This window comes from Saccopteryx leptura, chromosome 2 (assembly GCF_036850995.1).
Source record: "Saccopteryx leptura isolate mSacLep1 chromosome 2, mSacLep1_pri_phased_curated, whole genome shotgun sequence".
In the NCBI taxonomy this organism is placed as follows: Eukaryota; Metazoa; Chordata; class Mammalia; order Chiroptera; family Emballonuridae; genus Saccopteryx; species Saccopteryx leptura.
Window position 1 is genome coordinate 133,545,943 of NC_089504.1, and position 27,306 is coordinate 133,573,248.

At 38.0% G+C, this 27,306-nt stretch overlaps 1 protein-coding gene across 1 annotated transcript in view; it reads left to right on the forward strand.

Moving 5' to 3' along the window:
* The first annotated feature begins 6,602 nt into the window (after window positions 1-6,602).
* The window catches only part of SENP1 (SUMO specific peptidase 1), a 60,949-nt gene continuing 40,245 nt past the window's right edge, over window positions 6,603-27,306 (forward strand). The window contains exons 1-6 of the mRNA XM_066368836.1: window positions 6,603-6,681; window positions 10,368-10,415; window positions 12,659-12,789; window positions 14,003-14,087; window positions 19,247-19,406; window positions 23,719-23,890. Of these exons, the coding sequence (XP_066224933.1) occupies window positions 10,412-10,415; window positions 12,659-12,789; window positions 14,003-14,087; window positions 19,247-19,406; window positions 23,719-23,890 (552 nt within the window). The 5' untranslated portion in view covers window positions 6,603-6,681; window positions 10,368-10,411. The remainder of the gene's footprint in view (window positions 6,682-10,367; window positions 10,416-12,658; window positions 12,790-14,002; window positions 14,088-19,246; window positions 19,407-23,718; window positions 23,891-27,306) is intronic.

A 27,306-nucleotide genomic window follows, 5' to 3' on the forward strand; every position in this document is an offset into this window, starting at 1 on the left:
GTAGTTCATGAGGACAGGAGATCTCTTTGATAATGATCACCAAAGGCTGGCATAGATGGGGGGCAATAAAGAGCATGTGGTATGCCATACTCATGAGTCAATTCACTACCACTAGGATGGCATAATAACTATGGATAGGTCCAGATCTATATTTAAACCATTGGATGAGAAGATGAAGATGATGTTGATTATGAGCACATCTTACATGTTAGGCACTATGCTAGACTCAAGATGATTCGGGATTGCAAAAAAACAACCCCCCCAAAAAAAAACAATCCCTAAAACAAAAAATGATCTGTTCTCAAGGAGTTTACATTCTAGTGAGGAAAGCAGATAATAAACAAATTAGTCAGTAGTATTAGTGATAAGTACTCTAAAGAAACCAAAACAGGACAAAAAAAGCTGTGGCACAGAAGGCAGTTGGGTGTAGTACTACCTTGGCATAATCCTCCATTTGCAGCCCAGTATGAAGCAGTCTCAGGAGTCACAGGTTACCAACCAAGGCCAGTTGCTCATCAGTTAACAGGAGAGGTTTATGCACAGCAGAGACTTTTGATAGCAGGTGGGTCTGCTGGTCCAGAGCCTGGCCCACAAACCTGCCCCTGAGCCTTTGAACTGGAGGTATTCATCCCTCCCGTGGCTTTCTGGGAATGCTACCCACCTTTCTTTACAAAGGTTAAAGGCCTAGATGACTCAGTCCCTTGTTGCCTTGCAATGCCCCAGTGCAGGACTAAATGGCTTCTTTATGTTGGGAGTTGCTTCTCTATAGGCCAGAAATACACACACACAGCCTGCCTAATCACAGTGCAGGCAGAGCTGTCTATATGAATTGGCAGAGAGTTGGAGAAAATAGCAACTGTAGCTGCTTCCCTGCCAGATGTGCAACTAGAAACAAAATGTATTCCATTTTTCTTGAGGACTAGGGCTGAGAATCTCCACATACAGCATCACTTGCAGTGGTCAGCAAACTCATTAGTCAACAGCCAAATATCAACAGTATGACGACTGAAATTTCTTTTAGAGCCAAATTTTTTAAACTTAAACTATATAGGTAGGTACATTCCTTATCGAGATAGTGCCAGCATGTGGTATTTTGTGGAAGAGCCACACTCAAGGGGCCAAAGAGCTGCATGTGGCTCACGAGCCGCAGTTTGCCAACCAGGGACTTAGAGCGAGGAACAGAACACCCTGGAGGGAGTCCCTATAATTATTTCAGGCTGGCAACAGCAGCAGAGGAACATTAGGTCAGGATTTGGGGGTGTTTTGGTGTCAGTAGCTCTGGGTTCACCTCTGCCAAAAGAACTGTGTTGCCTAGGTATGAGAAATGGAGCAAGGCGGTGGCATTATCCATCCCACCCCTTCCAATCCACCCAGGAGGCAAAATGATCTTTTAAAAATACATATATCGGCCCTGGCCGGTTGGCTCAGCGGTAGAGCGTCGGCCTGGTGTGCGGGGGACCCGGGTTCGATTCCCGGCCAGGGCACACAGGAGAAGTGCCCATTTGCTTCTCCACCCCCCCTCCTTCCTCTCTGTCTCTCTCTTCCCCTCCCGCAGCCAAGGCTCCATTGGAGCAAAGATGGCCCGGGCACTGGGGATGGCTCCTTGGCCTCTGCCCCAGGCGCTAGAGTGGCTCTGGTCGCGGCAGAGCTACGCCCCGGAGGGGCAGAGCATCGCCCCTTGGTGGGCAGAGCTTCGCCCCTGGTGGGCAGAGCTTCGCCCCTGGTGGGCGTGCCGGGTGGATCCCGGTCGGGCGCATGTGGGAGTCTGTCTGACTGTCTCTCCCCATTTCCAGCTTCAGAGAAATACAAAATAAATAAAAATAAATAAAAATAAATAAAAATAAATAAAAATAAAAATACATATATCCTGTCAGTCTTTAGTGATTCCCCATAGCTTGGGAATGGTAAGACCTAGAAGGTATACCATGATCTGGCTCTAGTACAATTTTTATAGTTCACTCTCTAGCTATTCTTCCCCTCACTCAAGTCAAACGAGACTTCTCTACTCCTCCAATGAGCCCAGCTCCTTCTCATTTCGGGGCCTACTGTCCATTTTTTTCAGAAAGCTCTTCTTCCCTGTTGCTTGTGCAATGCTTACTCATCTCTCAGGTCTTTCTGAGAAAAGACTTCTCTGGCTTCTCAGGCCAGATCAGGCCCCATTTTACACTCTGATTACATGGTAGGTATTGTTTTCCTTCATTGTACTAGCACTATTCCAATTATCTAACTGTGTGTTACGAGATTACTATCTTATTCCCACAAGACTATAAACATCACGGGGACAGGCAATGTACCTATTTTGTTTATTGAACCTGCCATAGTTTGTACAATTTTTCTTAGAAGGAACAAAAAGAAGGAGGGAAAATAGGAAGGAGGTAAGAAGGAAAGAAGGAGAAAATAGGGAAGCAGGCAGGGAGAAGGCAGAAAAGGAGGAATGGAGATCCCAATGGGGCTAATTGGGAAGATATTTGATTCTTCATCTCCAGTGGGAAAGCTGGAAGAGTTAAATGTAGCTCTTACCCGAGGCCTCAATGTTTAAAGGCAGAAGTTGAACATCAGAATTTTTTCCATGGGATAATGCTGAGTTCAAACCACAGAAGTAGATCCAAATAGGTCAACAGAGCAAAGGGGGTCTGAGGTGAGTATTAGGTATAGAGCAAAATGAGAATGGGAAAGGCAGGGAAGATGAGGACAAATGAGAAATATCCTGGCAAAGTAGCTCAGGTGGTTAGAGCAGTGTCCTGATACACCAAGGTTGTGGGTTCAGTCCTTGGTTAGGGCACATGCAAGATTCAACCAAAGAATGGATAAATCAGAGGAACAGATCAATGTTTCTCTCTCTCTCTCCCTCCTCTATGTAGAAAAAAAAATCAATAAATTAAAAAAAGAAATAATCTATACAAATTCAAGAAACTGAATGACAAGGCCACCAGCTGGGCCTATTTCTTATACCTAGTGACTTTCTATGCATAGGCAAAGCAAATCTGATTAAAGGGACATGGACCCACACATACTTGCCATATGTGGACAAAAAAAGAGTCCACATACTAACCTTGACAAGCTCAAGGGAGGCCAGCAGGGCAGGTCCTACAAACTCAGAGACAAAGTAACCACACAGGATGGTTTGAACATAAAAGTTCCCAACTAAAACAGGTTCATGGCAGGTAGTTATATTCTAGGCCTGTAGCTTCCTTGACAAAGGTCAATCTTCACTGAAATAAAGTATTGTCTTTTTGCATCTGAGATGACATTCCTCTGGTTTGTCCGAGTAATCTCCTTTACAGAGCCCTCAGGGCACACCCACAGCAGCAGAGCAGAGACCACAGAACTGCTCATGGTTACGTTGTTTCAGGAATACCGTCTCTATGTGCTGTTAACTAACTTATACTCACCAGTGCAAAAGAAGTATGTCTTGGTTTTATTCTTTATCCAGTCTTTGACATTCTCCCCATCCTTGCTTTGCTTTCTTCTGCTTCCCTAACCTACCACCAACAAATTTCATGTAACCCCTTTATGGCTCCTCCTTTTAATTCAAATGTATAAAATAAGCAGCAAAACTGCAATTCTTCAGGGTATTTTCTCAATATGTTGAGATTTTGCTTCCTGGCAACTGTGGTATCCTCTTGAAAATCAACATTTTGAACCAAAGTAATCAAGCTTTTAGCTTACCCATTGTCTCCTATTATTTCCCTTCTTAAGTGGCAGTTCCCAGGGGACAGGGAGTGTCTAGTTCATTTTCTCATCTCCTACAAAGCCTAGTACAATGACTTTAAATAGTAAATGATCAAAAATTATTGAATAAATAGTGCTATGTAGTTCATAGGTGCTGGGAGTGATTATTCCAAAAAATTTAACTTCTTCAGGAAAACCTTTTTAGACCTGAATTCCTCCTGAAAATATAGAGTTGGACTAAATAATCTCTAAGGAATTGTGAAAATGTAAACTACTGGGACAATGACAAGGTGGCAACCTGTCTATAATTTCTAGTATATTACTGACATACAGTGGGAACTCAATAAATGTATGCAGTGAACCGACTCTAATACAAACATTTAAATTGAGAAGAAACCAGAGAAGTGTTTCTGAAGTTTCATATAAATTGCTTATGAGTTGAACAATACTTAAAATATACAAGAGAAATTTGTTATTAAATGGATTCCTAAGGTGAATATTTTTTCCAATATTTGGAATCACTCTGTAATATATTAACTCCTTAATTTAATCAATTTCAAGTTTCCCATTTTTACATATCAAGATTGCTTGATAATAGGATAAATCAGATTGGTAACTAACAATTATGCGGGCACCAACTGACTTGACTAAAGCCAGCTATTCTTCAGAAAGAATTGACCTTCTTTCTACAGATTCTCAGATGACCCCCCCTCCTCCAATACCTCCAACACACACAGAGTTTCTCTCTGTATGTGTTTTAATTCATATTTCAAATTTGGCAGGTCTATCCTAACTTATAATGCTATGCATAGACTTTTCACTTTCCAGTATTCCTTTCCACATTCCTCTCCACATTCCTCCCCTTTGTTTAACCACATGCCTCACCATATTCCAAAATAGGTATGTCATCCATGCTGTCTGGGTCATCTAGATGCTTCAAAACATCTGTCTTAGGTGGTGGCTTTTGTATGAGCATGCTGGAAGTTGATGCTTCCCCAGCTGAGAAACAATATCTTTAGGTCACTCTCAAGGTAGGAGTCAGGAAAGGGAATGCTTCTTATTTACTTTCATTTTCTCTATGCCTCTTGGCTGTCCAGGGCCTTTTCTTCATAAATCCAGTAAAAAATTAGAGAAGTGATGACTCTTCTCAATAACTATCTAACCTCAAAAATGTTCAACTCCTTTGACATAAATGGGGAAAAGCAGAATACATAACTAAATTCTTTGAGATTGGGGTAGAAGAGAAAGCCAGTTTTCTTTGGGACTCTTTACTTTTGGAGTATCAATTACAATGGCAACAAGGACTCCTGTATATGAGTCCAGAAAGATTGAAATAATTCACAAAAGACAAGAAATCAAATACCAGCTCATGTACTATAAATCTCATTCTTCCTCAATTCCAAGTCCTTTTAATCTGCCTAGGACTAACCCCACATATCAGACCAAAGCCTCACCTGCTACTTGTAGTAGGAAAAAACATGATTGAGTAGCAAATATTTTATCATAATGGGAATGGAATAAACAAGGTCAGTTGACCCCTAAAGCCAGCATTGATAGTGGTGAGTCTCACATCCTGTACTGAGACTCCTTTCAAGAGAATCCATTCTGTAACTGGTATACTATCAGAAGACAATGGTACCTGTTCTCTGAGGAGTCCTGACTAACTGGCGAGATTGAATGACACACATGAAAAATTTCAGATGCAATTCCTCTTTACGCATGGCTGTCTCCTAGAAATAGAGAGAGTTTAATCCAAATGAACAGATTTGTGAAATTATTTAGACGGACAAAAGTGACACAGACCAAGTATGCTCAACACAAATAGGCCTCAAGACCTGATAGTCTAAAATTCAGCATATGAAGTGATATAGTCTACTTTTGTATGTTTGACACAGTAAGATTCTCTAAACTCAGCAAGCATCTCCTTTACCCCGCTAAGAGCAGCTAAAATGCTGAGGGCCTCCGGGGGCTTCCATTCATCAAGTCTGAGCTCAGACGGTGACTGTCATCTGGGTACCTACTCAGAAACATTTCTCCTAGACTTCTAGACAGAGCTGGGTCAAGGCCCAATGAGTTGAAGGGCTTGTTAAAAGTTTGAATGAATATATTTCTTCCCATTATTTTCTCTTTAAAAAGTATGGCAAAGATTACACGTTAATCAATTCAGCCACAGGAACAACACCAAGGCCATTTAGTTCTTCAGAAAAGTTTGTCTGGTGGACCCCCAATAGCTTTCCTCACACCTATACCGGTGTTTCAAACTCCTCCATAGTTCTGAAATATTCTACATGTTTAGAGTCTAATCTATGCCAATCCCAAACTCCCCTCCTTCAACTTTTTCTTTTCCAGAATGGCCAATCAAGCATGATATGGTGCAAAGAATACAGGACTGAAAGTTAAGAAACTTGTTTCCTAATCCCAGATATGCTATGCTTTTTATAACTTTGGGAAATGACCTCACTTCTCTGAAACTACTAGACTAAACTATCTCCAAAACCCTCTATAAGCACTAACGTTCTGCGATTCGTAATAAAAATCCGGCCTGAGTTCGATCTAGCTCTCAGGTCTACATCTGCCAAGGTGGTCACAGGTTCCAGCAGATGAATGGCCACAGAGAAAGCTGCCATGGAAACCAGAGCTGTAAGCAAAAAAATTGCCTAGCGGAACCAGAAGACAGCGGATAAGGGGGTCAGGGGAACAAAGAAAAGCGAAGGACGAAAGGCACTAACAGTATTCCAAGAACAAGAAATAGCGCAAACCGAAAGAGGGACAGGGAAATTATGACTACAGCCTTAGATGCTTCCTTAGTTTCTGAGGCCTCGCCATACTGCGCAGGCGTTCCCCGGGTCCTTAACTGCGCTCTTTGACCTCCCGCCCAACCCCCTTCCTCCGCAGCCACCGAGCGGCTCTTCCGGTGTTGTGGAGGCGGTTCCGGTTCGCGGCCGTTCCCGGGTTTTGCGTTCCGCGCCCGGCCGGAAACCCCTTCGTATAGCAGCCGGTTCCGGTTCGGTGAGTGGCGGCGGGAAGCTGGGGGAGGGGTGAGGATGGAGGGATCCTGGGCCAGGAGGCAACGCTCCTCCGGACCCGGCAACCTGGGCTGGGCTGGGCGGAAGCCAGGACGGCTGTGGGGACGGCGCTTTTCCCTCTGCCCCGCCCCCTGAGACCACCTCCCCTCCCCCTGCTGTCCGCCCGCCGGGATCTGGCCGGTGGCCGTTAGCGAGGCGCCTCGAGGCCGTTCCTTCAGGCCTTTTTGGGGGGAGCGGTGGGAAGGCGGTCTCCTTGCCGTTACGGCAGCCCTCATCTCAGCGCCCAGCTCTCCTTGTGGGAGAACTGGCCGGTCGGGCTTTCGGGGTTTTCCCGCCAGACCAGGGTCATCTCTCAAAGGAAAGCTGTTTTCCCCGGGAAGCTCCGCTTTCTGTTACACCTGCCTCGTCTCCCGCCTTCCTTGAGACCTGCTGGTCCTCTCGACTACTTCTGCGTCTCCCGTAAACATTTCTCCATTCTCCAACTCTTTTACTCTGTGGTGTCTCCCTGAGATGGGATACCGCTAGTGCCACCACCAGAAAGAAGCGTCTGGACCCTCCTGCCCAGGTTATGAAAATTCCCTTAACTGCCAGTTCGCTTACCTGGCTCATCGCCTTCTGGTAATTCCCTCGAACCGTCTGTCTTGAACGTGGTCTCTGAATGTATGCCCAGTTTCTCTTGAGCTTGGTGATTTCTGTTTATCGGTGTCTTTGCAGTATTTGCACTATCTTGTGGGCAATAACTTGCTCCTTTATCACTTTCAAGTCAGCCTTGTTAAAGTCATTTCATTCACGTCTGGTACACTTAGTGTATTTGGGGTGGTGGTGATTCTTATAAAATTTGTGTAAAGCCTTTTATAGGCTACCAACTATTTGACTTAGGGTTCTTGTTCTAATTGGATATTTTGGAATAGACTGAATCATCTCCTCAGTTTTTATTCTTTATAAAAGATAATTTGTGTTAAACACCTGTATTGAAAAAGAAATTACACTAAATTTGAAATTAGTTACAGTGAAACCTTAAGCATCTCTTTGAACATGATTTTTTAAACTTTTTTCCATTATAGCAATTTCCTTCCTATTCCCCCTGCCCCCTTTTAGTTCCATTTTGGAAGCCTCATTCATTTTTACCTGATTCCAAGTAATTATCCCAACTGAAAGATAGTTTTCATATTACCCATCTGATGAATTAAATCTAGAGGGAGCAGATAGATTAAAAAACAGGTTCTGCTACTTCAGGTTAAGGTGATGTAACTCTTGACTACTGCTTTGGAAGTCTTTCCTTTTCTTTACCTGACTCCCACACCCACCAGTTGCACCAGCTTTATTGTCTTGCTGTTAGTATCTGTTTATGAATCTGACTTCCCCTTACAGTGAGCTTCTCAGCAGCAGGGGCCAGTTCTTACTCTTTTTATCCCCAGTACCTTGTATGTAATTGGTGTGCAGTAAATGTGTGTGAGTTGAGAGAAGCTGAATACTTAGTATTTAAGGTGCTGGAGGGTTAAAGTGTTTTGGGCATTAGAGTCTAATTGGGAAAGAATACATTTAAAAATATCAAAAACAAAAACATGGTGATATATTGTAGTACAAACTATAATTTAGAAAGTTTTCCAGAGATCACATGACCATTTCCACACCCTTTTCATACCATAAATTGTTCTAACCACATCTTAGTCCTGGATAAAGCTAATTGTACAGTGGTTCTCTACAGTATAAACTTTCTAGTAACTTCATAGCTCTAAACATTCTTTTATAATCACTTCTTTGCTTATAAATGTTTTATCATACTTGCTATATTCTGTTACTCTCAGAATTTTGCTGTCTTTTGTTTTTTAGATTTCCTTTTCAGTTACTAACTTGACTTCACCTATCTGTAACTGCTTATGTATTTTCAGTAAAGTCAATGACCAATGTGAACTAGGTAATGAGTTATTAGAATGCTTTTCTTGAAAGGAAAAAAAATTTATGCTTGCAAGAATGGTGGCATCAAAGTTTTCAGATCCAGCATTTCATGTGGAATTTTGTTTGTTAAATAATAATTCTCCCAATGTAACTGCAAAGTGGCAAAAAGAAAGTACCATCAGCACACTAAAGAAGCTGCATATGTTTGTATTAAAATGATATTTGCGGCTTTAATTATTAAAATCACAAAACAGCATGGACTCCCCAGAATTAGGTAGGGATTACTTTTAATCTTGCTAAAGTGTGTGAATCCTTAAATGAGGAAACGTTAAAGGATATGAAGTTTTGTGATGTTTGTTGAAAGCACGTTTGTTTGGCAGTCAGGATGCTTGGATTTTTGTTTTCCCTTTGCTCCACCTTTGTGATTTTAGGTAAGTCACTTAACCTCTCTGGACATAATCTTTAAAATTCTTTGATTTCTTGTTTGCTTCCTTTTTCACATCTATCTCAGCAGCGCAAAAGAAGTTAACATGGAATTGTTCTGCTGGGTACCAGGCTTTTAAGTTGGCATTCTTCTTAATACAACCAAAGACATAACTCTGACAGTTATGAAATGGCCTGATTGAGTGCAATGTGGAAAAGCTACTGCTAGTTTACTAGCTGATGGGCTTTTCCCCTCTTGGTCTGAGGCCCAGGCAATTCTGCTGTATTAAAAAAGAAGAAAGGAGAAAGAGTAATGGGGAGAATTTCTAGGTAGAAGCCTTTTGTTAAGTTGAGAATTTGCAAATACATATATTTTAAGCCTAAATCTAAGGCTTAAAATATTTGGGAACCCTCCCTGACAAGACTAGGTAATCAGATGATTACTCTGCTTAGTCTGCAGCTAGCCAAGAAAAGCTGAAGCAGCCTGTCTTTGTGTGTGCACTTAGTTATTGTGACCATAAAGAATACCTTTATGTTCAGTGTCCTTGGTAGATTGAAGCCCCGATACTGCTATGCAACTGATGAGTACTTAGTCCTTTTAAAAATATAAGATTATGAATAATATAAGTGTGACAATTATCATCCCTCGTCTCCTCTTGGAAATCTGCCAAGAAGCATGTCTGCCAAGGGTATTTTTATTAACCAAATTCCAAGCAGTTGGGCTTTTAACTTCCTTTTTCTGGGAAAATTAGATCTATCAGAGGAGAAAGTAATTTCATATAGGCAAAGGGGCTTTGGTTTTTAGCAGTTTGAATGATGGACAAGAAAGTATATATTTAGTACAATTGCAAAATATTCCTTGTCTGTCCTCAGAGTATCAATAGCTTTATGTTTGGCTACTGAGTAAGATGGATATGGAAGACAAATCTTAATAGGACCACCACAAAAATCTATCACTTGCTTATGAAATGGTTAGCATGAAGTAAAAGAGCAATGGCTTGGGAATAATTTCTAGGTTTTAATTTTAGTGTAGTCACTAACCAACTCTATCACCATATACAAATCAATCTCCAAAGAGATTGATCTCCCAACTTCTTGCTGGAGTAATCTGTGATTCTGTGGATGGTCCATAATTGTTATTAGTATAACACAGGTTACAGAAATGTTTGGAACTACCGCAGACCGTTTCAGTTCTCATTCTCTTCCCATCAAGTCAACTCTCCCTTCCCACCTTATGTTTTTCTCCACTAAAAACACAGATGTTACTTCTGAGTGGCTTCCTGCTTTGTAATTAAATGAAGAAGATATTTCAGTATGTAACTTTCTGTTCTCTATCTTCTTTTATAGGACTTTGGATCTCTGCTAACGTCAGTAATGTGCAAAGACTTGACATGGGTAAGACTGATTATGAAGTAGTCATTCAGCCCTTCTAGTTATTCTGGTTAATTAAGCTGGAGTGAAAGAATGGGTTTTCCTAACATTTAATATTTGCATTTTTGTGCTTAGTAAGTTTAAGGGAGATCTCATACTAATTATATAGTATACGAAACAATTTTCTTTTGGTTGAGTCATTGTTTATACATTGTTTGGAAGCATTTTCTCATTCATTGTATTGAAAAAGCCAGACACACGCTAGCAGACATTTACTATGTGCCAGGCCCTGTTCTAAGTGCTTAAAATATATTCACTTATTTTTTTACAATCACCTTACAAGGGTACCTATAGTATGTACAAAATTGGTACTATTATTATCCCCATTATATCAACAAGGAAACTGAGACACAGAAGTTAAGCAACTTGCCTAGGATTACACAACTATAGTATAACTGGCAGAGCCAGGATTTAAACTCAGGCAGCCTGGTTCCAGAGTCCTTGTTCTTTAGTACTGTGTTATACTTCCTCCTATATGATAAATAATTTGGTTTAGGTAAATTTTAAGTTTTATTTAGCTAGTGGCACTGACAGTTGTGACTGGAACATTTTCCACTATTCATACTACTTTATGTCTGTAAAGGGGATCAGTATAAGATCAGGACGAGTAGCCAAATTAAGAATAGGTTGAGCCTGACCAGGCGGTGGCGCAGTGGGTAAAGCGTCGGATTGGGATGTGGAAGACCCAGGTTCAAGACCCCGAGGTTGCCAGCTTGAGCGCGGGCTCATCTGGTTTGAGCAAAGCTTGGACCCAAGGTCACTGTCTCGAGCAAGGGGTCACTTGATCTGCTGAGGGCCCAACGTCAAGGCACATATGAGAAAGCAATCAATGAACAACTAAGGTGTTGCAACACGCAACAAAAAACTGATGATTGATGCTTCTCATCTCTCCATTCCTGTCTGTCTGTCCCTGTCTATCCCTCTCTCTAACTCTCTCTCTCTGTAAAAGAAAAAATAAAAAAGAGTAGGTTGAAAATCTGTACGGTTAGATCTTATAACATGCATCTGCTCCTTTTAAATTCACTTTAGTCTTTTCTCTAGTTTCTTGTTTTTCATTTTACTCTGTCTGCCTTCTCTGTCTCAGTCATTTGTTTCCCTTTTTCTCATTGCTGATACTATGTCATTGAGTTCCCTTACTCTCATTTGTTCCTGTTTGGTTTTTTTATAACAAAGTAACAAAGGTCTCAAAAATGGTTTTAAAGGAAGATTCTGCTATAATATTACAGTGATTGTGCTGATGTCTATTAACAGCCATATGAATAAATGTTGCTTTCTGCAGAAAAAAATTTTTAGGTCGATTAATTTTAATTTTTTTGTTTGTTTGTTTGGTTTTTTTTTTTGTTTTTTTTTTTTTTTTTTTACAGGGACAGAGTCAGAGAGAGGGATAGACAGACAGGAACGGAGGGAGATGAGAAGCATCAATCATCAGTTTTCCCTTGCGACACCTTAGTTGTTCATTGATTGCTCTCTCATACATGCCTTGACCATGGGCCTTCAGCAGACCGAGTAACCTCTTGCTTGAGCCAATGACCTTGGGTCCAAGCTGGTGAGCTTTTTGCTCAAGCCAGATGAGCCCGCGCTCAAGCTGGCTACCTCGGGGTCTCGAACCTGGGTCTTCCGCATCCCAGTCCAACGCTCTGTCCACTGCGCCACCGCCTGGTCAGGCAGGTCGATTAATTTTTAAAGCACTTTATTGTTGTTGTTGTTAAAACAGAAGAAATAAACCAGTGTTAACAAGTGTTTGTTTTTTGAACAATACAAATTTTTTCCCCATACTTTTATACTTAAAATTTTTTCTACAGTTTAAAACATTCAAAAATTTCTTTTGGAAAAATTTTATTATTTTTAAAACTTGAAATTTAGCTCTTGTTATACTTGTACAACTTTTGAACTATTCAGTAGATGATCTCAATTAATGCCAAATGAGCCAGTTTCTGGACCTGGTCCTCTTTTTGACAGTTTTGAGATTTCATCCCAGTGCTTATGTATGAAGGAAGGATTTTATTTACCTTTAGGGTTGGTCTTTGGGAATCATTTTTATCAGGTGAAAAGATTTTTATCAGGTGGAATGTAGTTATTCAAGAATTATGTGCATGCAGGAGTCTGTCTGACTGTCTCTCCCCGTTTCCAGCTTCAGAAAAATACAAAAAAAAAAAAAAAAAAAAAAAGAATTATGTGACTTGAACTAATCCGGACTCTTTCCCCAGATGATATTGCTGATAGGATGAGGATGGATGCTGGAGAAGTAACTTTAGTGAACCACAACTCTGTATTCAAAACCCATCTCCTATCACAAACAGGTTTTCCAGAGGACCAGCTTTCACTTTCTAACCACCAGGTTAGGAATAATTTTCTTCCTTTGATTAATGAATTATTTTGGCTTAAGTTTTCCTCTGATGTAGTTTAAATGGCAAACTCAGAAGTCCAAATGATAACTTTTTAGAATCAATTATTTCCTTGTTTGGAATACTGTTTGATATAATACCATTAAGACAAGAACCAGGCTATGTTGTTCTTTTACAACAGTACCTTTGAGAAAATTCTTTGTTATTTTTCTGAATGTAGCAATTAGGAATACCCAGATCTGTGTTGTTTTAAACTGGTGTCTTAAAATTGCTGGGCATTGCCCTTGCCGATTGTCTCAGTGGATAGAGTATGGCCCAACATACAGACATCCCGGGTTCAATTTCTGGTCAGGGCACACAGGAGAAGCAACCATCTGCTTCTCTTCCCCTCTCTCTCTCCCCCTTCTCTCTCTCTTCCCCTCCTGTAGCCAGTGGCTTGATTGGTTCAAGCATTTGCTTGGGTGCTGTGGATAGCTCGGTTGGTTGGTCCCAGCTGCAGCCTCAGGTGCTAAAAATAGCTCAGTTCATTCGAGCATCTAATGCAGAATCTCAGGTTTCACCCAGAACTACTGAATCAGAATCTGCATTTTAAAAAGCTCCAGCTGATTTATATGCACATTAAAGGTTGAGGAGCAATATTAATAAAAGTCTTTCTCAGTAAGAAAGCCATTATAATTTGAATGAGGTGATTCTTTGCAGTGTGAATCTAGCCTGAGCATAACAGAATATTTAGCATCCTTGATTCCTGTGTACTAAATACCTGTAGCATCTGCCCCCAATTATTTTAATAACTGAACATGTATATTCACATATTTCTAGATCTATACAGGAGTGTAGCACCACCCCTGATTAAAAACTCTGTAAAGTTTTCAAAAGAATCAAAACCAGGTTGATATTTTCTGCCTTTTGATATATGATACAACTGGCTTTCAGAACAGGATATATTTAAATGCATATTTACCTCCTGATGAGCATTTTTTGATTTAACTTGAATAATAAATTTTGCCCATTTTTCCCCTTGAAGCCTCAGTCATTTCATCAGATTGTGTGTTTTCCTTTCTTATTTGTGTATTGTTTAATTTATAAGATATATAAATATAATTCTGAAATATCATAATCTTGTTTAATGATACATTTTTTCTAGTATAGTTTTTTTCCATTTTATTGTCAAAATATGATTTAAGAAAAATCTTCTGCTTTATTTAGATATTACCTTCCAGGCAAGGAAATTTGGACCGATCTTATACATATTCTACAAGAAGTTCAGCTTATAGTCCAAATTATTATTCAGGTATGATACATTACTTGGAATCAAGACATTTATATCTCTTAGATTTCTTCCTAGCATATCATGTGTGTTTACCATCTTTAAAAGTATGAAAGCATTGTGAAAAGCAAAATAGCATTTTCTCCACTAAATCATTGTTTTCAAAAGCATTTTAATAAACTATGTGTGTATATGTGTGTATGTGGTTGCTGTGATACTTCACTGATCTAGTCTCAACTAAATATGTTTTAATGGAAAAGTTTTGCAATCCATTTTCCTACTTGTTCATTATGCCATTGTAAAAAGCACTATAGCTTTTTTGTTTGAGATATGCATATGTGATATAAAGGATATTTGTTTTGTATTGATTTAAAAGCTCAAAGCTAGCCTATTTCTATTCTGCTTGAAACCATGAATTCTGAAAATTTGTTTCTGCCCAAGTTTATCCCTCCATCAGGGCAGGAAATGTTAACTACCTGTCTCTATCTAGCACCTGCCACAGCCATGCTTGCATATTCAAGGGCTTGCCTGTTCAACTTGTGATCCATGACAGAAGTCAGCATTCTCTAGGCTATTCTACTACCTGGTCTGCTTGACTTTTCATCTTCCCTTCCTAAGATTTGGACTTGCAAAGGTCTTCTGGCTCTCTCTTGGAGAAATGAAGAGTTTTTGATCATTAGCCTTCTGGCAGTATGACCCAGGAAGATTATAGTGTCTTATGTCTTTTCACTCCTCCTGCCTCAATCTCCTCACTTTACCACAAATACGGAAATATTTCTAATAAAATTATCTGCCTCAATGGGATGTTTATTAGGATAAATTGAGATAAATATGAAATGCAAATAATAATTATTGTTATTTGGCTTCCTCAGGATTCTTTCTCAGCAAGATGAGATCTCCTCCCCTAAAAAGATGTTAGTATGATGCTCTTTTAGATTTATATTATATTTAAATGTCATTTAGGTGGGTGGTAATTTATCTCGGGCACTGGGTTTTTTCTCCTTGAATGGGAAATGGTCTCCACAGAGTATGTGCATAATTTATATAGAAAAATCAGTTAATTTTGCTCCGAAAGTAACTTTGCCATCATTATTGAAAAATCCTTCTTGATGAGTAGAGAACCTGAAATCTGGTTTGACAGCTCACTATTAATCCTAGGGGAAGGACAGTTGACTGGATAATGAAATCATATCATTAGTATTTCCATTTGAACTCAGGTTGTATTTTCTTGTAATTTCATCTGATTTACCATTAAACAGAATATTTGCTTTTAGTTATAAATAATTGCTCAGTAATCAACAGTTATACAGAGAGAAAATTATATTCAAAATCTGACCATAATTCAACTCTTCCTTATCTCTGTTGCGTTTTCTGATTTTTACCTGTGTGTACAGGCATAGTATATACATTGTATGATTTGATACTTATAATCTTTTTTTAGCTCAATATTTTTATTTTTACTTTCTATCTGTTTACATATGATTCTTCATATTTACCTTTTTCTGTTGATTTCTAATAATTCATGGAATTGATATGCACATTCACAATTTTTTATGTGCAATTTTAAATTCAAAAGGCTCTGAAAACCCAAATTTTTTTCATAATTTATTTGGCCTCGAAACTTGACTTGAATTTATTTCTTGGCAAAAATACGTGAACCATGAAACTATTTATATTTTGTCTTTTATCTTTGTAAATATGAGTATTTATACATATTATGCAAAAAATCAATATGTTTGGATCCAGAGTACTGCTTCAGATTATACTTGGAAATGTTACATAGTATATTCCAGGTTTTCCTAAAATTTCAAAATTTTTAACTTAGAAACAACTGAACCCAAGGGCCTATGATTTAGGATGATAGGCAGTGCCTTCATTTGCTTTACTGTTTTCCCTCTGGTTTAGGTCCCTTTCACCCCTGCCACTTTCAGCTATTATAAGTCTCATGACTTCTCTATACATATAGCATTTTTTCTTTTAAATTCCAGGAGACTCCAGAAACTCACTAAGAATATATCTGAGGTCATCTCAAATTGTAATGTTCTTGACTATGTTGATATTTGACCAAATTGCTGGCTTTCTTTTCAGTTACGTGATTCTTGAGAGTTATATTTTTTTCCTATATTTGTCCTTATACCACAATTTGATCCCTGTATTAAAATCTTAATTACTCTGACATTTTATCTCTTATTTAAAGGCCATCTTTTTGGAAAAAGAAAAAAATTATAATAGTTATGGTATACATGGTGGTGAATAGCAAATAACAATAATGAGTAGTAAAGTCACATTGAAATACAGATGCTGAGCTATTAGATCTAGTCTCTATCTAAATCACAGCCAGAGGCAATTTGAGTCCACCAGATTTCATCTAGTCCCTAACAAAACAAACATGGCATGTCACAGCCTTTAATGTCACTCCCTAACAATCAGAATTTAAATCTTGAATGCCAAGAGTCTGTATACCTCTTTCTTACAATTAAGTCTGATTCAGATCTGCTTTTTACTGTGTACTTTTTAAGACTTTGTTTCTTTGCCTTACCCATTCTAACTCATTGCATGTCTTGCAGAATTTTGTCTCTGCTATCTCTTGGATGTATTCTTTCCTGATAATCCCCACATTGATTTCTGAGGTCATCCCCTTGAGACTTACCTCTTGATTGGTCTAGACATGGGTGGTTTCAAGTTTACGTGCCTTAGTTTTCTCATTTAGATTTTATTGATGTTTGTCTCCTCTCTCATCTTGCTATGAAATAAAAACAAAACAAAATGAAGATAAACACAAGAAAGCCCTGAACTTTAGAATCTGGAAGCTTCCTGTTTACTGCTTTCCTGGATCTGTCCCTTGCCTTCTCAATGCCATGAGACAGGGAGGCATATCAAGCTTTTAAAAATTTTGCTTCTTAATCCACTGAAGATTAGACTATTAAAAAAATTGATTTAAAAGTTTTTTAGAAAGCAGAGAAAATGCAACATTTGACTTTAATAACTTAGTGCTGGTCAGACGTCAAGACCTCTTGATTTTATTAAGAGTACAATTTGAAAAGAAAATTAAAACATTTTAAATCCTAAACAAAGAAAAGTAGAGTAAAAGGAAATGATTTCACTCATGCTTAAAATCTTCATCAATGTCTTCTTTTTGGAAAAGATGTTAAATTAGGTTGCCAAACTGACATTTAATAGGTAAGGTGATTTAAAGCATCCTGCTATTTATAATAACTAAATAAATCCTAATGTTAACAGGAGTTACTGTTAGTTTCCTTCATAGAAAGTGATTGGCTCATACACGTTTTTTAAGATACAAAGTTTATTTTATTATGTCTCTATAAGTATTACCTGTTCTTGCTGAAAATTAATAGAGAAAAGTAGAAAAGTACCCATCATTTTATTATTGGAACACAAAATAAAATTTTGGGGGTATTTCTTTATAGTTTTACGTGTATTTATATGTACGTGATAAGTAATCTTATTTGTGGCATAGGCAGTCTCATTTCTTAATGATGACAGGATATTGGCTAAATCATCACCAGAAAATGAGCGTCTGCAGTTTCCTGTTGGTGCCTCTCTTGCTTGATCACATCAGCAATAGAGGACTGTTTAGTGATTTCATTGAGTAGGGATGCAACCACCTTATTTTGGTTAAATAGACTGCTTGATCCTGTGCCTTTCCCTTGCATTTTAAAGCTGAAGTCTCTGTCACGTGCCATTGAGAAAGCTACTCCAGTTTATCCTTAGTCTTAAATTTCACACATGTCAGGGTAGTTTTAATTTTTTGGTGGACATCTCTAGTTAGATCATTCCCTAATCAAATTTTAGCAAAATTGTAAGAGACAAAAAACTTCTATTTTTATTTGCACTTATTTTAAAGATAATTTTCTGGTCCTTTAAAGAGACTCATTTTCATTATCCTCATGTTGCTCTCCTTAAAGTAATGGTAGTAGATGCTAAACATAGGTAATGATTACATAGGGAAAAGTTTATAATTCATTTTGAAAGTAAATTTAAATATTAGATTAGGTTCATTCACTGGTGAATCAGCTGGTACGAATACCACCCCTACTGTTGCTTTTTAAAATATTTTATTTACCCTGAATCCTGATAATTCTGATCAACTGAGACAACAACAGTAATAACACCACAATACAAAACATATTTTTTTTGGCTGCCTAACTTTTTGGAAGGAGTATCAAAAGCTACATTAACCATTTTAAATAACATATAATGTGCAGAGTTCTATAATAATATGCTTTGAAAGAGGATCTTCAAAGTGATGTTGACAGACCAAAATTTAGGATGTAGAGAATTATTCTCGTTTTTCCATGTGGTGATCCTCAGAGTTCCATAGCCTAACATCTGAAGTTATAGTATTTTGCAGCTGTTGTTTTAAATTGTCCAGTCCTGTTGATTAGGAGAGAAAGGTACAGAAATTATTCTACTCTTAGCTGAAACTTGGAAATTTTTATCACCATGCTTGTAAGCCACAAGTGAGAAAATTCGGATAATAAATAATTCTCACTTAGTCTGATTATAGCCTCAAGCAGTCAAGTATTGATATGTCTGTTGATTACAGCCTGAAGGATACCATAACTGATTAAAGGATACCATAACTGATTAACTGATAAGCAATAACTGATTAAGTGACCAAAGGAGACCATATCAGAACCAGATGCATAAGCTGGCCAGAATAAGCAGCAATTAGGTTATCTCTGCTTGTAGAGAGAGTCTCTGAGTTGTGAACATGGTAATTAAAAACAGGAGACACCAGCTGCTTTTTAAGCAATAACTGTTGTTCATTTGAATTACAATTCTTCTTGGCCCTCCACCTGCTTTCTTACTGGTCTGGCCTACCTTCTTTCAGGCCCAGGCCTGGGAGTGCTTGCAAGATATAGTTGGGGTAAAATGTTGACTTTTGGTGGACACCACGGAGTCACATTGATGCAGATAAGGCACATGGCTGTGGCAGGATTCAGCTCCTTCAACAATTTTCAGGTTAGTATGGCTGAATCAATTATAGTTTGTAGAAGTTCCCTTACTGCACACTTTACTGGCAGTTGAGACTGGGATCTTCCATGAGAGACATGGTAATATGCCACATTACTTTGGAATACAATGTTGGACATGGTTGCAGTCATATGGTGAACCACTGTAGGTATTTGTTTAATTTATTCAAACTTTTATTCCTTTAGATAACCCTTCCTCCGATAGTTTTCTTGGCTCAGGAGACTTAAGAACCTTTGGCCAGAGTGCAAATGGCCAGTGGAGCAATTCCACTGCAGTATCAGATTCAGCTTCACAAAAATCAAGGAACAGCCGAAGTCTTTACCTCGAAACCCGAAAGACCTCAAGGTAGGTATTTTGGTTGCTTAGTTCATAAGCCCTTCCGGAGAATTAAGAGAAAATGGCTATAAGATAGTTGTCACGGGAGGAGGAAAAAAAAAAAAAAAGAAAAGATAGTTGTCATATTGGTGTTTTCAAAGAGTAACACCATTTTAAAACTTTAAACCATAGAGACATGGACAAGTCCATTTGAAAATTTCAACTTTTAATTTACTTGGTGTTAAATTCTGGTGACAGCCTGACCAGGCGGTGGCGCAGTGGATGGAGTGTCGGTCTGGGATGCGGAGGACCCAGGTTCGAGACCCCGAGGTCACCAGCTTGCGGGCGGGCTCATCTGGTTTGAGCAGAAAGCTCACCAGCTTGGACCTAGGGTCGCTGGCTCGAGCAAAGGGTTGCTTGGTCCGCTGAAGGCCCGCGGTCAGGGCACATGTGAGGAGGCAATCAATGAACAACTAAGGTGTTGCAATGAAAAGCTGATGGTTGATGCTTCTCATCTCTCTCTGTTCCTGTCTGTCCCTGTCTGTCCCTCTCTCTGACTCTCTCTCTGTCCCTGTAGAAATAAATAAATAATTAATTAATTACAAAAAAATTCTGGTGACAGCCAAATCTTATTAGAGGAGAGAGTTTTAAGGGCAGTCTTGGTGGATATGAGTATATTGGGATGCTTCAGGATCTATAGAACTATTATAAATCTCAAAGTGAAAATCAATTTCTACAACTTCAGTAGCAAAGAAATTAGCACATTTTGTGGGCTCTCACATAACAGAGACCTGACTTAAACCAAGACAGCTGTGCACCCCATGGCCTTAGTCAGCTAGACCTAAGCTACTTCTGTTAGAAAATAGAGTCACAAAGAACTGTCCTATTTAGCCCAATTTTGTAAGCCCTGCCTATTCCCTCACCAAGCTCTATTGATTATTAAAGGCAGATGAAATCTGGCTTAGAAACTTTTCCATCAAATGCTTTATTATAAGTAAAATACTTCCTCTTAGGAATAGTATTTATGACTTCTTAAATTTTACTGTGGTGATCAGTTTTAGGAATGTGATGTCATTTAACTTTGGCTTAGTCAAGGCTAAGCTTTCTGGTGTTGATTGAAACCAATAAAATTTTATTTTATTTTATGATTATCAGCACATGGACTTAGGAAATGTGTCAGTATTCCCAGGGGTCATCTTCCCACTTCTTAGTATTTTCAAAAATTATACCAGAATTTATTAACACATTCACATTGTAAAAATTAAAACATTGCTGAGAAAGCCAAAGATCCTGTGACCACCGTCCACAGTTTTTTCTCCTTCCCTTGGTGTGTTTCCTTCTAAACCGTTTTTCCTGTGCTTGTTGTTCTTTTACTCTCTTATTCAGAGATAGCATAGTATATATGCCACGTATACTATGAAATGTGTAATAGTATTTTGTCTTCATTAAAGATATCCTATATGCATTGCTTGTCAGGTTGCTTTTTACACTCAACAATTCCATACTGTTATTTTTTTAATGTAAGATTACAAAAACAGTACATGTGCTTTGTAAAAAATTGGAAAATAAAGATAAGCAAAAATAAGAAGCAGAAACTTTGCATTCCCACCAGTCAGATATCACCTTTGTGATATCTTAGTATGTATCCTTCCAGATATTTTTCTCTGCATTTACACACTTTTTTTTCCCAAAAATGAGTTCATACTGTGCATACTCTTTTGTAATCTGCTTTTTCAGTTATCTCCTTTTTTTATTTAGTAATTTTTATTTGGTACTCTAACTAAATTATATTTAAATTATATATTAAATTTTTCTAGTTGACCCAAAAGTATCCTTTATAGCTAATTTGTTCAAACCAGTATCCAATCTAGGATTGCATCTGGTGTCCCTTTTTCTAACAACATGACTTTTTTCTGCATGATAGTTCATTTTTTGGATTTGATAGAGTTCTTCCTTATAGTATCATTATTTTGTCCTCTATCCTCTATATTTTTTGTAAACTAGACTTTTGACTTGTTGAATAGAATACTGATGCTGTCTTGATTATCACATTAGGAAATCTACAATATCTGGTTCGCTTATCATTAGTGATTCTGGATGAACCTCTGGATTAGGGAGGTAGCAGTCTGGTCTTTAAATGTGCAGTTAGATTTCTATTCCCCTTGTGACTACGATGTAATCTAAATCAGTGATTTTCAACTGCTAGTCTCTGGACTGGTGCCAGCCTACCAGAAATTTCATGTTGGTCCGCGAAAGCGTTAACCACCCTGATGTATGAAGATTACAGAGTCTATAATCATTGATTGAAATGATCTTTTGGTTGAAAAATGCTGATCTAAATGATGTTACTTGGGCATTATATGAATGAACAGTTTCACATTACCCTAATAGTTATTAATCTCAATTGCTAGCCCTTATCTGGTAATAATTCTTTTTAAATTGAGGTATAATTGACATATGACATATTAGTTTCAGATGTACAGCATAATGATTTGATATTTGTATATATTGTGAAATGATCACCACAATATATCTAGTTAACATCTATCACCATAAATCATTACAAAAATTTTTTGTGTGTGCTGAGAACTTTTAAGTTTTAATTTTAGCAGCTTTCAAATATGCACTACAGTATTAACTATATTCACCATGCTGTGCATTACATCCCTATGACACTTATTAATAACAGGAAGTTTGTACCTTTGGGCCCCCTCTGAGCTTATAATATGTAATTGTAATGGAGTTAATGAATTAATACTTTTCTAATTTTATCATTTTTTCCTACATTTATTAATTGGCACTCTGCTATAAAGGAGAGCTCTTTTTCCTCCTGACCTGGAGCTATTTGGTTACCCTGAAATACATATTCTACTGGGAAGGCAGGATATATGACTAAATCTTTCTTTTTTTATTACCAATTTTCAAAATAAGTTTTTTACAATAGGTACTTCATGCACTTGAAGTTAATTTGTTTTTTAGTGTCATTATGAGCTTATTGTGTTTCAGTCCACTACAATCATTTTTTTTAACGCTCACATTCTCACAACTTTAGCTAGTGGAAGCTCAAGCTTACTTCTGTGTCTGACCCAACCTTGTTAATTGTTGGTAGCTCCCTTGCTTTCTGGCATTACAGGATGCCCTCATACTGTTTCTTTAGAAAAAAGAATTGTTTTCATTAAAAACACAAATACAATATACTCTCCAGGGAAGCATAAATACAAAAGACATCTCGGGGAATTATTATATCTTAACCAAATTCTATTGCCCTTGCCATCTTTTCCTTGCTGCATCCACCCACCCTAAGAAAATAAGCCCTTTCCTGAAATTCTGAGTTCTTGCTTCTTTATCCACTCTAACACAATGGAAACCATTAGAATTTGAAAAGTTAGAATATCTATGTTTTTTTCCTTCAGACCTAGTCTGATTCATCTGGACCCAGATCACATGTACTGATTTAAAGAGTTGATTTGATTGAATTCAGTTTAATCAGCGATGTATCTCCATTTTGCAACCTCAGCCAAAAAAAAAAAAAAAAAAAAAAGATAGAAAATTTGCTATGTTGATAGCAAGGACCTCATACTTGCTTGGTAATGATAGATGAGAAAGAACACATAGAAAATAAACTTGAAATTATTTACCTGTCTTTAAAGATAAGACTGGGTTTGAGTTTACAAAAATATTTTCCCTGCCAATTTTTCCCATTTGGGGTGCAAATAATACAAAGAAACAAAAACAAAATTCTCCCCTTCAGAGGAAATAAACAGTGAGGCCAGGAGAGTACCCAATGGCACAGCCTAGGAAAAAGCCTCTGGCTGCTTTCATGAAGGATGGAGCCCTCTATTGGCATCTTAGGAAATTTTAAAATTCAGTTTAAAAGCTTAATTGAGAGACTTCAGTTTGGTTTGTCTCTGCATATTTAATTTTAAAATAATTTTTCCAAAGGGCTTGGGACAGGGGGCTCTGGGAAGTGAAAAGGAAGTATATTGTATATGCGAGCATACCTAGAACTCAGGTTTGCTAAAGACTAATGTGATATGCTTTCTGTCATACCACACAGATCTATGGTTCCTGACGAAAAGAACTCATAGATTATGAAGCTAAGACATACGATTTTAGGTGTTGGGTAATTATACATAGTTTGGCAGTCTAAGACCTCTTAAGTGGCAGAACCTGATGCAGCAACCCATGTATCATTTCTTACATATTACCTTGAAGTGGTGCATCTATTATTCCACCTGTGAATTTTTTTGGTTTTGTTATTTCTTGAAAGTGAAAGTAATCACTGGTTTAGATTCTTCTTACTGTGCTGTTCTTATCTTTTCTTACAAACTTTTTTTTTTAGTGGATTATCAAACGCTTTTACGGGAAAGTCAAATCATCACTGCCATGTGTCTGCATATGAAAAATCTTTTCCTATTAAATCTGTTCCAAGTCCATCTTGGAGTGGTTTATGTCGTCGAAACCTTTTGAGCCCCAAGAAAATTCAGAGGCGACATGTTAGTACAGCAGAAGAGGTAAGGAGAACCTGCAATGAAAGCTGCGGTTAGAACCTTCCCTGCATTCAGCCGTTCATGCCCTCCAACTTAGATGTTTATTAACCATTCTATTTACTTGATATTTTCTGTGTTTTTTCTTTCTTACTCTTTTTGAGTGCTATCAACTGTTCTAAAAAAATTAAAGGTATATTTTAGCATAGGATTTTATTATTTTTCTTATCATTTTCTATTCCTTTGGGACAGTAGACTTAATCTTTATTATTGCCTGAATAGCTTTTCATACATCAAACTATATCTCTCCTCTCTTTTTTGAACCTTTTATAAACTCTTGTTTCATGTGGCAAAATTGTTAACCTTGCTGGATTTGATAAAATACCCCCCTTACTTCTTACTAGAACAGTGTGTTTCCTCGATATAGAAGAAAAACCAAGAAGCCAGCTAAATACTTGACATTCTTTCATTATGAATAAGATCTTTGAGATCATTGATTTTCCCCAAAAGAAAAACGTTCTCTTGACACTTAGGTTGTTGTACTCATTCAGGAAACCTAAAGGAAAAAATAAATTCTGTAAATATAATACAACATGTAATTTACATAATAGGAAATGTGGTTATACCTGTTCAGTTAAATGCTTATTATGCATCTAGTCCACTTTGGACTGCTTGCTGTGGAGATACAATGAATAACAATGACCTTACATTTATATAGCATTAGAATTCCCAGGATGCTTTCCACATGTATTACTGTTTTGAATCCTTTTAACTCTGTGGTAGAGGTAGAAAATGAAGTAATATCTACACTTTACAGATTTGAAAGGTAAAGCTCAGAGGACATACTACTAATAATTGGTCAGCCTACAACCCAGGTCCTTTGAAGGAGTCTATTCCTGTGTGCTTTCTGGTATATAACCTGGTGATGTGGTTCCTGTCCATTGGAGCTTACAGATCGTGGAGTCAAGAATAATTATATAATTTGGTATTGAAGATCTCTTAGGTGGCAGAACTTGATTGTTTGTGACTTAGTAAAAATGCTGTTCGAAGTTTGTATGGAATCTAAAATATTCAAGCAGAGGATGGCAGAACTAGTAAATCATATTTAGTAGGAAAAAGGATAGACAAGAAACTGTTAAGAGCTAGTGATAAGAGCTGAGCAATAGTTATGAAAGGGACTTGTTTTTCACTGTACCTTTTGAACTGTAATTTAGTACCATGTATATATTAATTATTTCATACATGATTTTTTTTTTTAATTACTGGGGATGTGGGAATTATGCTTCTGCTGGCACCTTGTCAACCTATGGAGTAAAAGAGGCCATGAAGAAAGAGACAGTAACATCACAGCAACTGGATACAGGCCTTCCAACACTCCCTGCCCTGTGTGACTTGTGACTGCCCCTGGGATCAGCGGGATCCTTTAGACCAGCGGTTCTCAACCTGTGGGTCGCGACCCTGGCGGGGGTCGAACGACCAAAACATAGGGGTCGCCTAAAGCCAACTTATTTTATATGTTAATTTTATATGTATAATAAATATGTATTTTCCGATGGCTTTAGGCGACCCCTGTGTTTTGGTCGTTCGACCCCCGCCAGAGTCGCGACCCACAGGTTGAGAACCGCTGCTTTAGACTATCAGTGTTCATTGCAAGCTCACCAGTCACTCATGAGCCAACCAGTCCTTTGGACCACTCAGCCCCTTCTCCTTTTGCCTCCACTTCTCACCTAAGGACTTGGGCTGGCTGGGCCATGGGCTGAGATAATGGAGGACATGAAGCTAGGGTTCCTCTTCCTTCTCCTATGTCGGAAGATGCCAGGGATTGAACCTGTCCTATGAAATAAGTGATAAAGGAAATTTTGCCTCATTTTTAGGTTTATATTCTGCTATGAAAAACAGTACAGAAACCTGGAATAACTCATATAATATGAATAAGACAAAATGTTGGGCCAAACTTTCAACAGATTATTGAGATATTTAGTCTTGGATATTATGGATAATTCAGATTAAAATATAGTACTTTTTTCCCCCAGTACTAAATAATTTATTGATCAGAGCTCACATACCAGAGGAAAAATTCTTTTCCATGGACATTAGAATCTGCAAAAGAGATGCAGTTGCTTATCCTAAAGAAGGAAAAATTATGTACTAATCTTACTACTGGATTTGTTCATCACCTTCAGGAATATGAAGCCGTCTACAAGATTAACATGATTTCACCACTGCACTTCAGTTACACAATAGGGGTTTGAGGATGCATGAAAAAGAATTAGGAAATGTGTAAGTGGTGGCTATGCTACCATGTGGCTGATGCTGACTCGCGGCACCATTAAAACCTGTATTACCCACTAGGGTGACCATTAGCCATATCTGCTATTTAAACTAATTCAAATTAAATAAAATAAAAATTTAGTTTCTAAGTTACATTAGCTACAGTTTCAGGTATTCATTAGCCACGTGGACAGTGCAGATAGAAAACATTTCCATTATCTCAGAAGATTCTTTTAGTGTGGTTAAAAAGGATGAATTTCTGTTTAGGAAATAGAAAATCTAAGAGACAATAAAAATGTTAAATGGTAAGTACACAAGCAGTTTCTTTTCAATTATGTGTTGCTTCCAGACATGCTTTTCTGTATCATATTCAGCAACATTGTTTTTGGGGTTTTTTTTGACAGAGACAGAGAGTGAGTCAGAGTAATAGACAGGAAGGGAGAGAGATGAGAAGCATCAATTCTTTGTTGCAGTTCCTTAGTTGTTCATTGATTGCTTTTTTGTATGTGCCTTGACGGGTGGGGGGTTGGGGCTACAGCAGAGCAACTGACCCCTTGCTCAAGCCAGCAAACTTGGGCTCAAGCCAGCAACCTTGGACTTCAAGCCAGCAACCTTTGGGCTCAAGCCAGTGATCATGGGGTCATATTTAGAATCCCCGTGCTCAAGTCAGATGAGCCCACACTCAAGCTGGTGACCTCAGGGTTTTGAACCTGGGTCATCTGCATTCCAGTCTGACATTCTGTCTACTGCGCCACCACCAGGTCAGGCTTCAGCAACATTTTAAAAAAATTAAATTTATTGGGGTGACATTGGTTAATAGAATCACATAGGTCTCAAGTGTACATTTGATACACGATCTATATATTGCATTGTGTGACCACCACCCAAAGTCAAACCATCTTCCATCACTATTTATGTGGCTCCATTTACACCACCCCCTTCCCTCTATTAACTACCATACTGTTGTCTGTATCTGTGAGTTTCAGTTTTATATCTCAGATATGGTGAAAAATATAGCTCTTTGCTTTTTCTGACTTATTTCTCTTAGCATAATATTCTCAAGGTCCATTCATGTTGTCGAAAATGGAAGAATTTCAGTTTTTCTTATGTTTGAGTAGTATTCTATAGTATATAAGTACCGAATCTTTTTTATCTAATCCTCTATCAAAGGT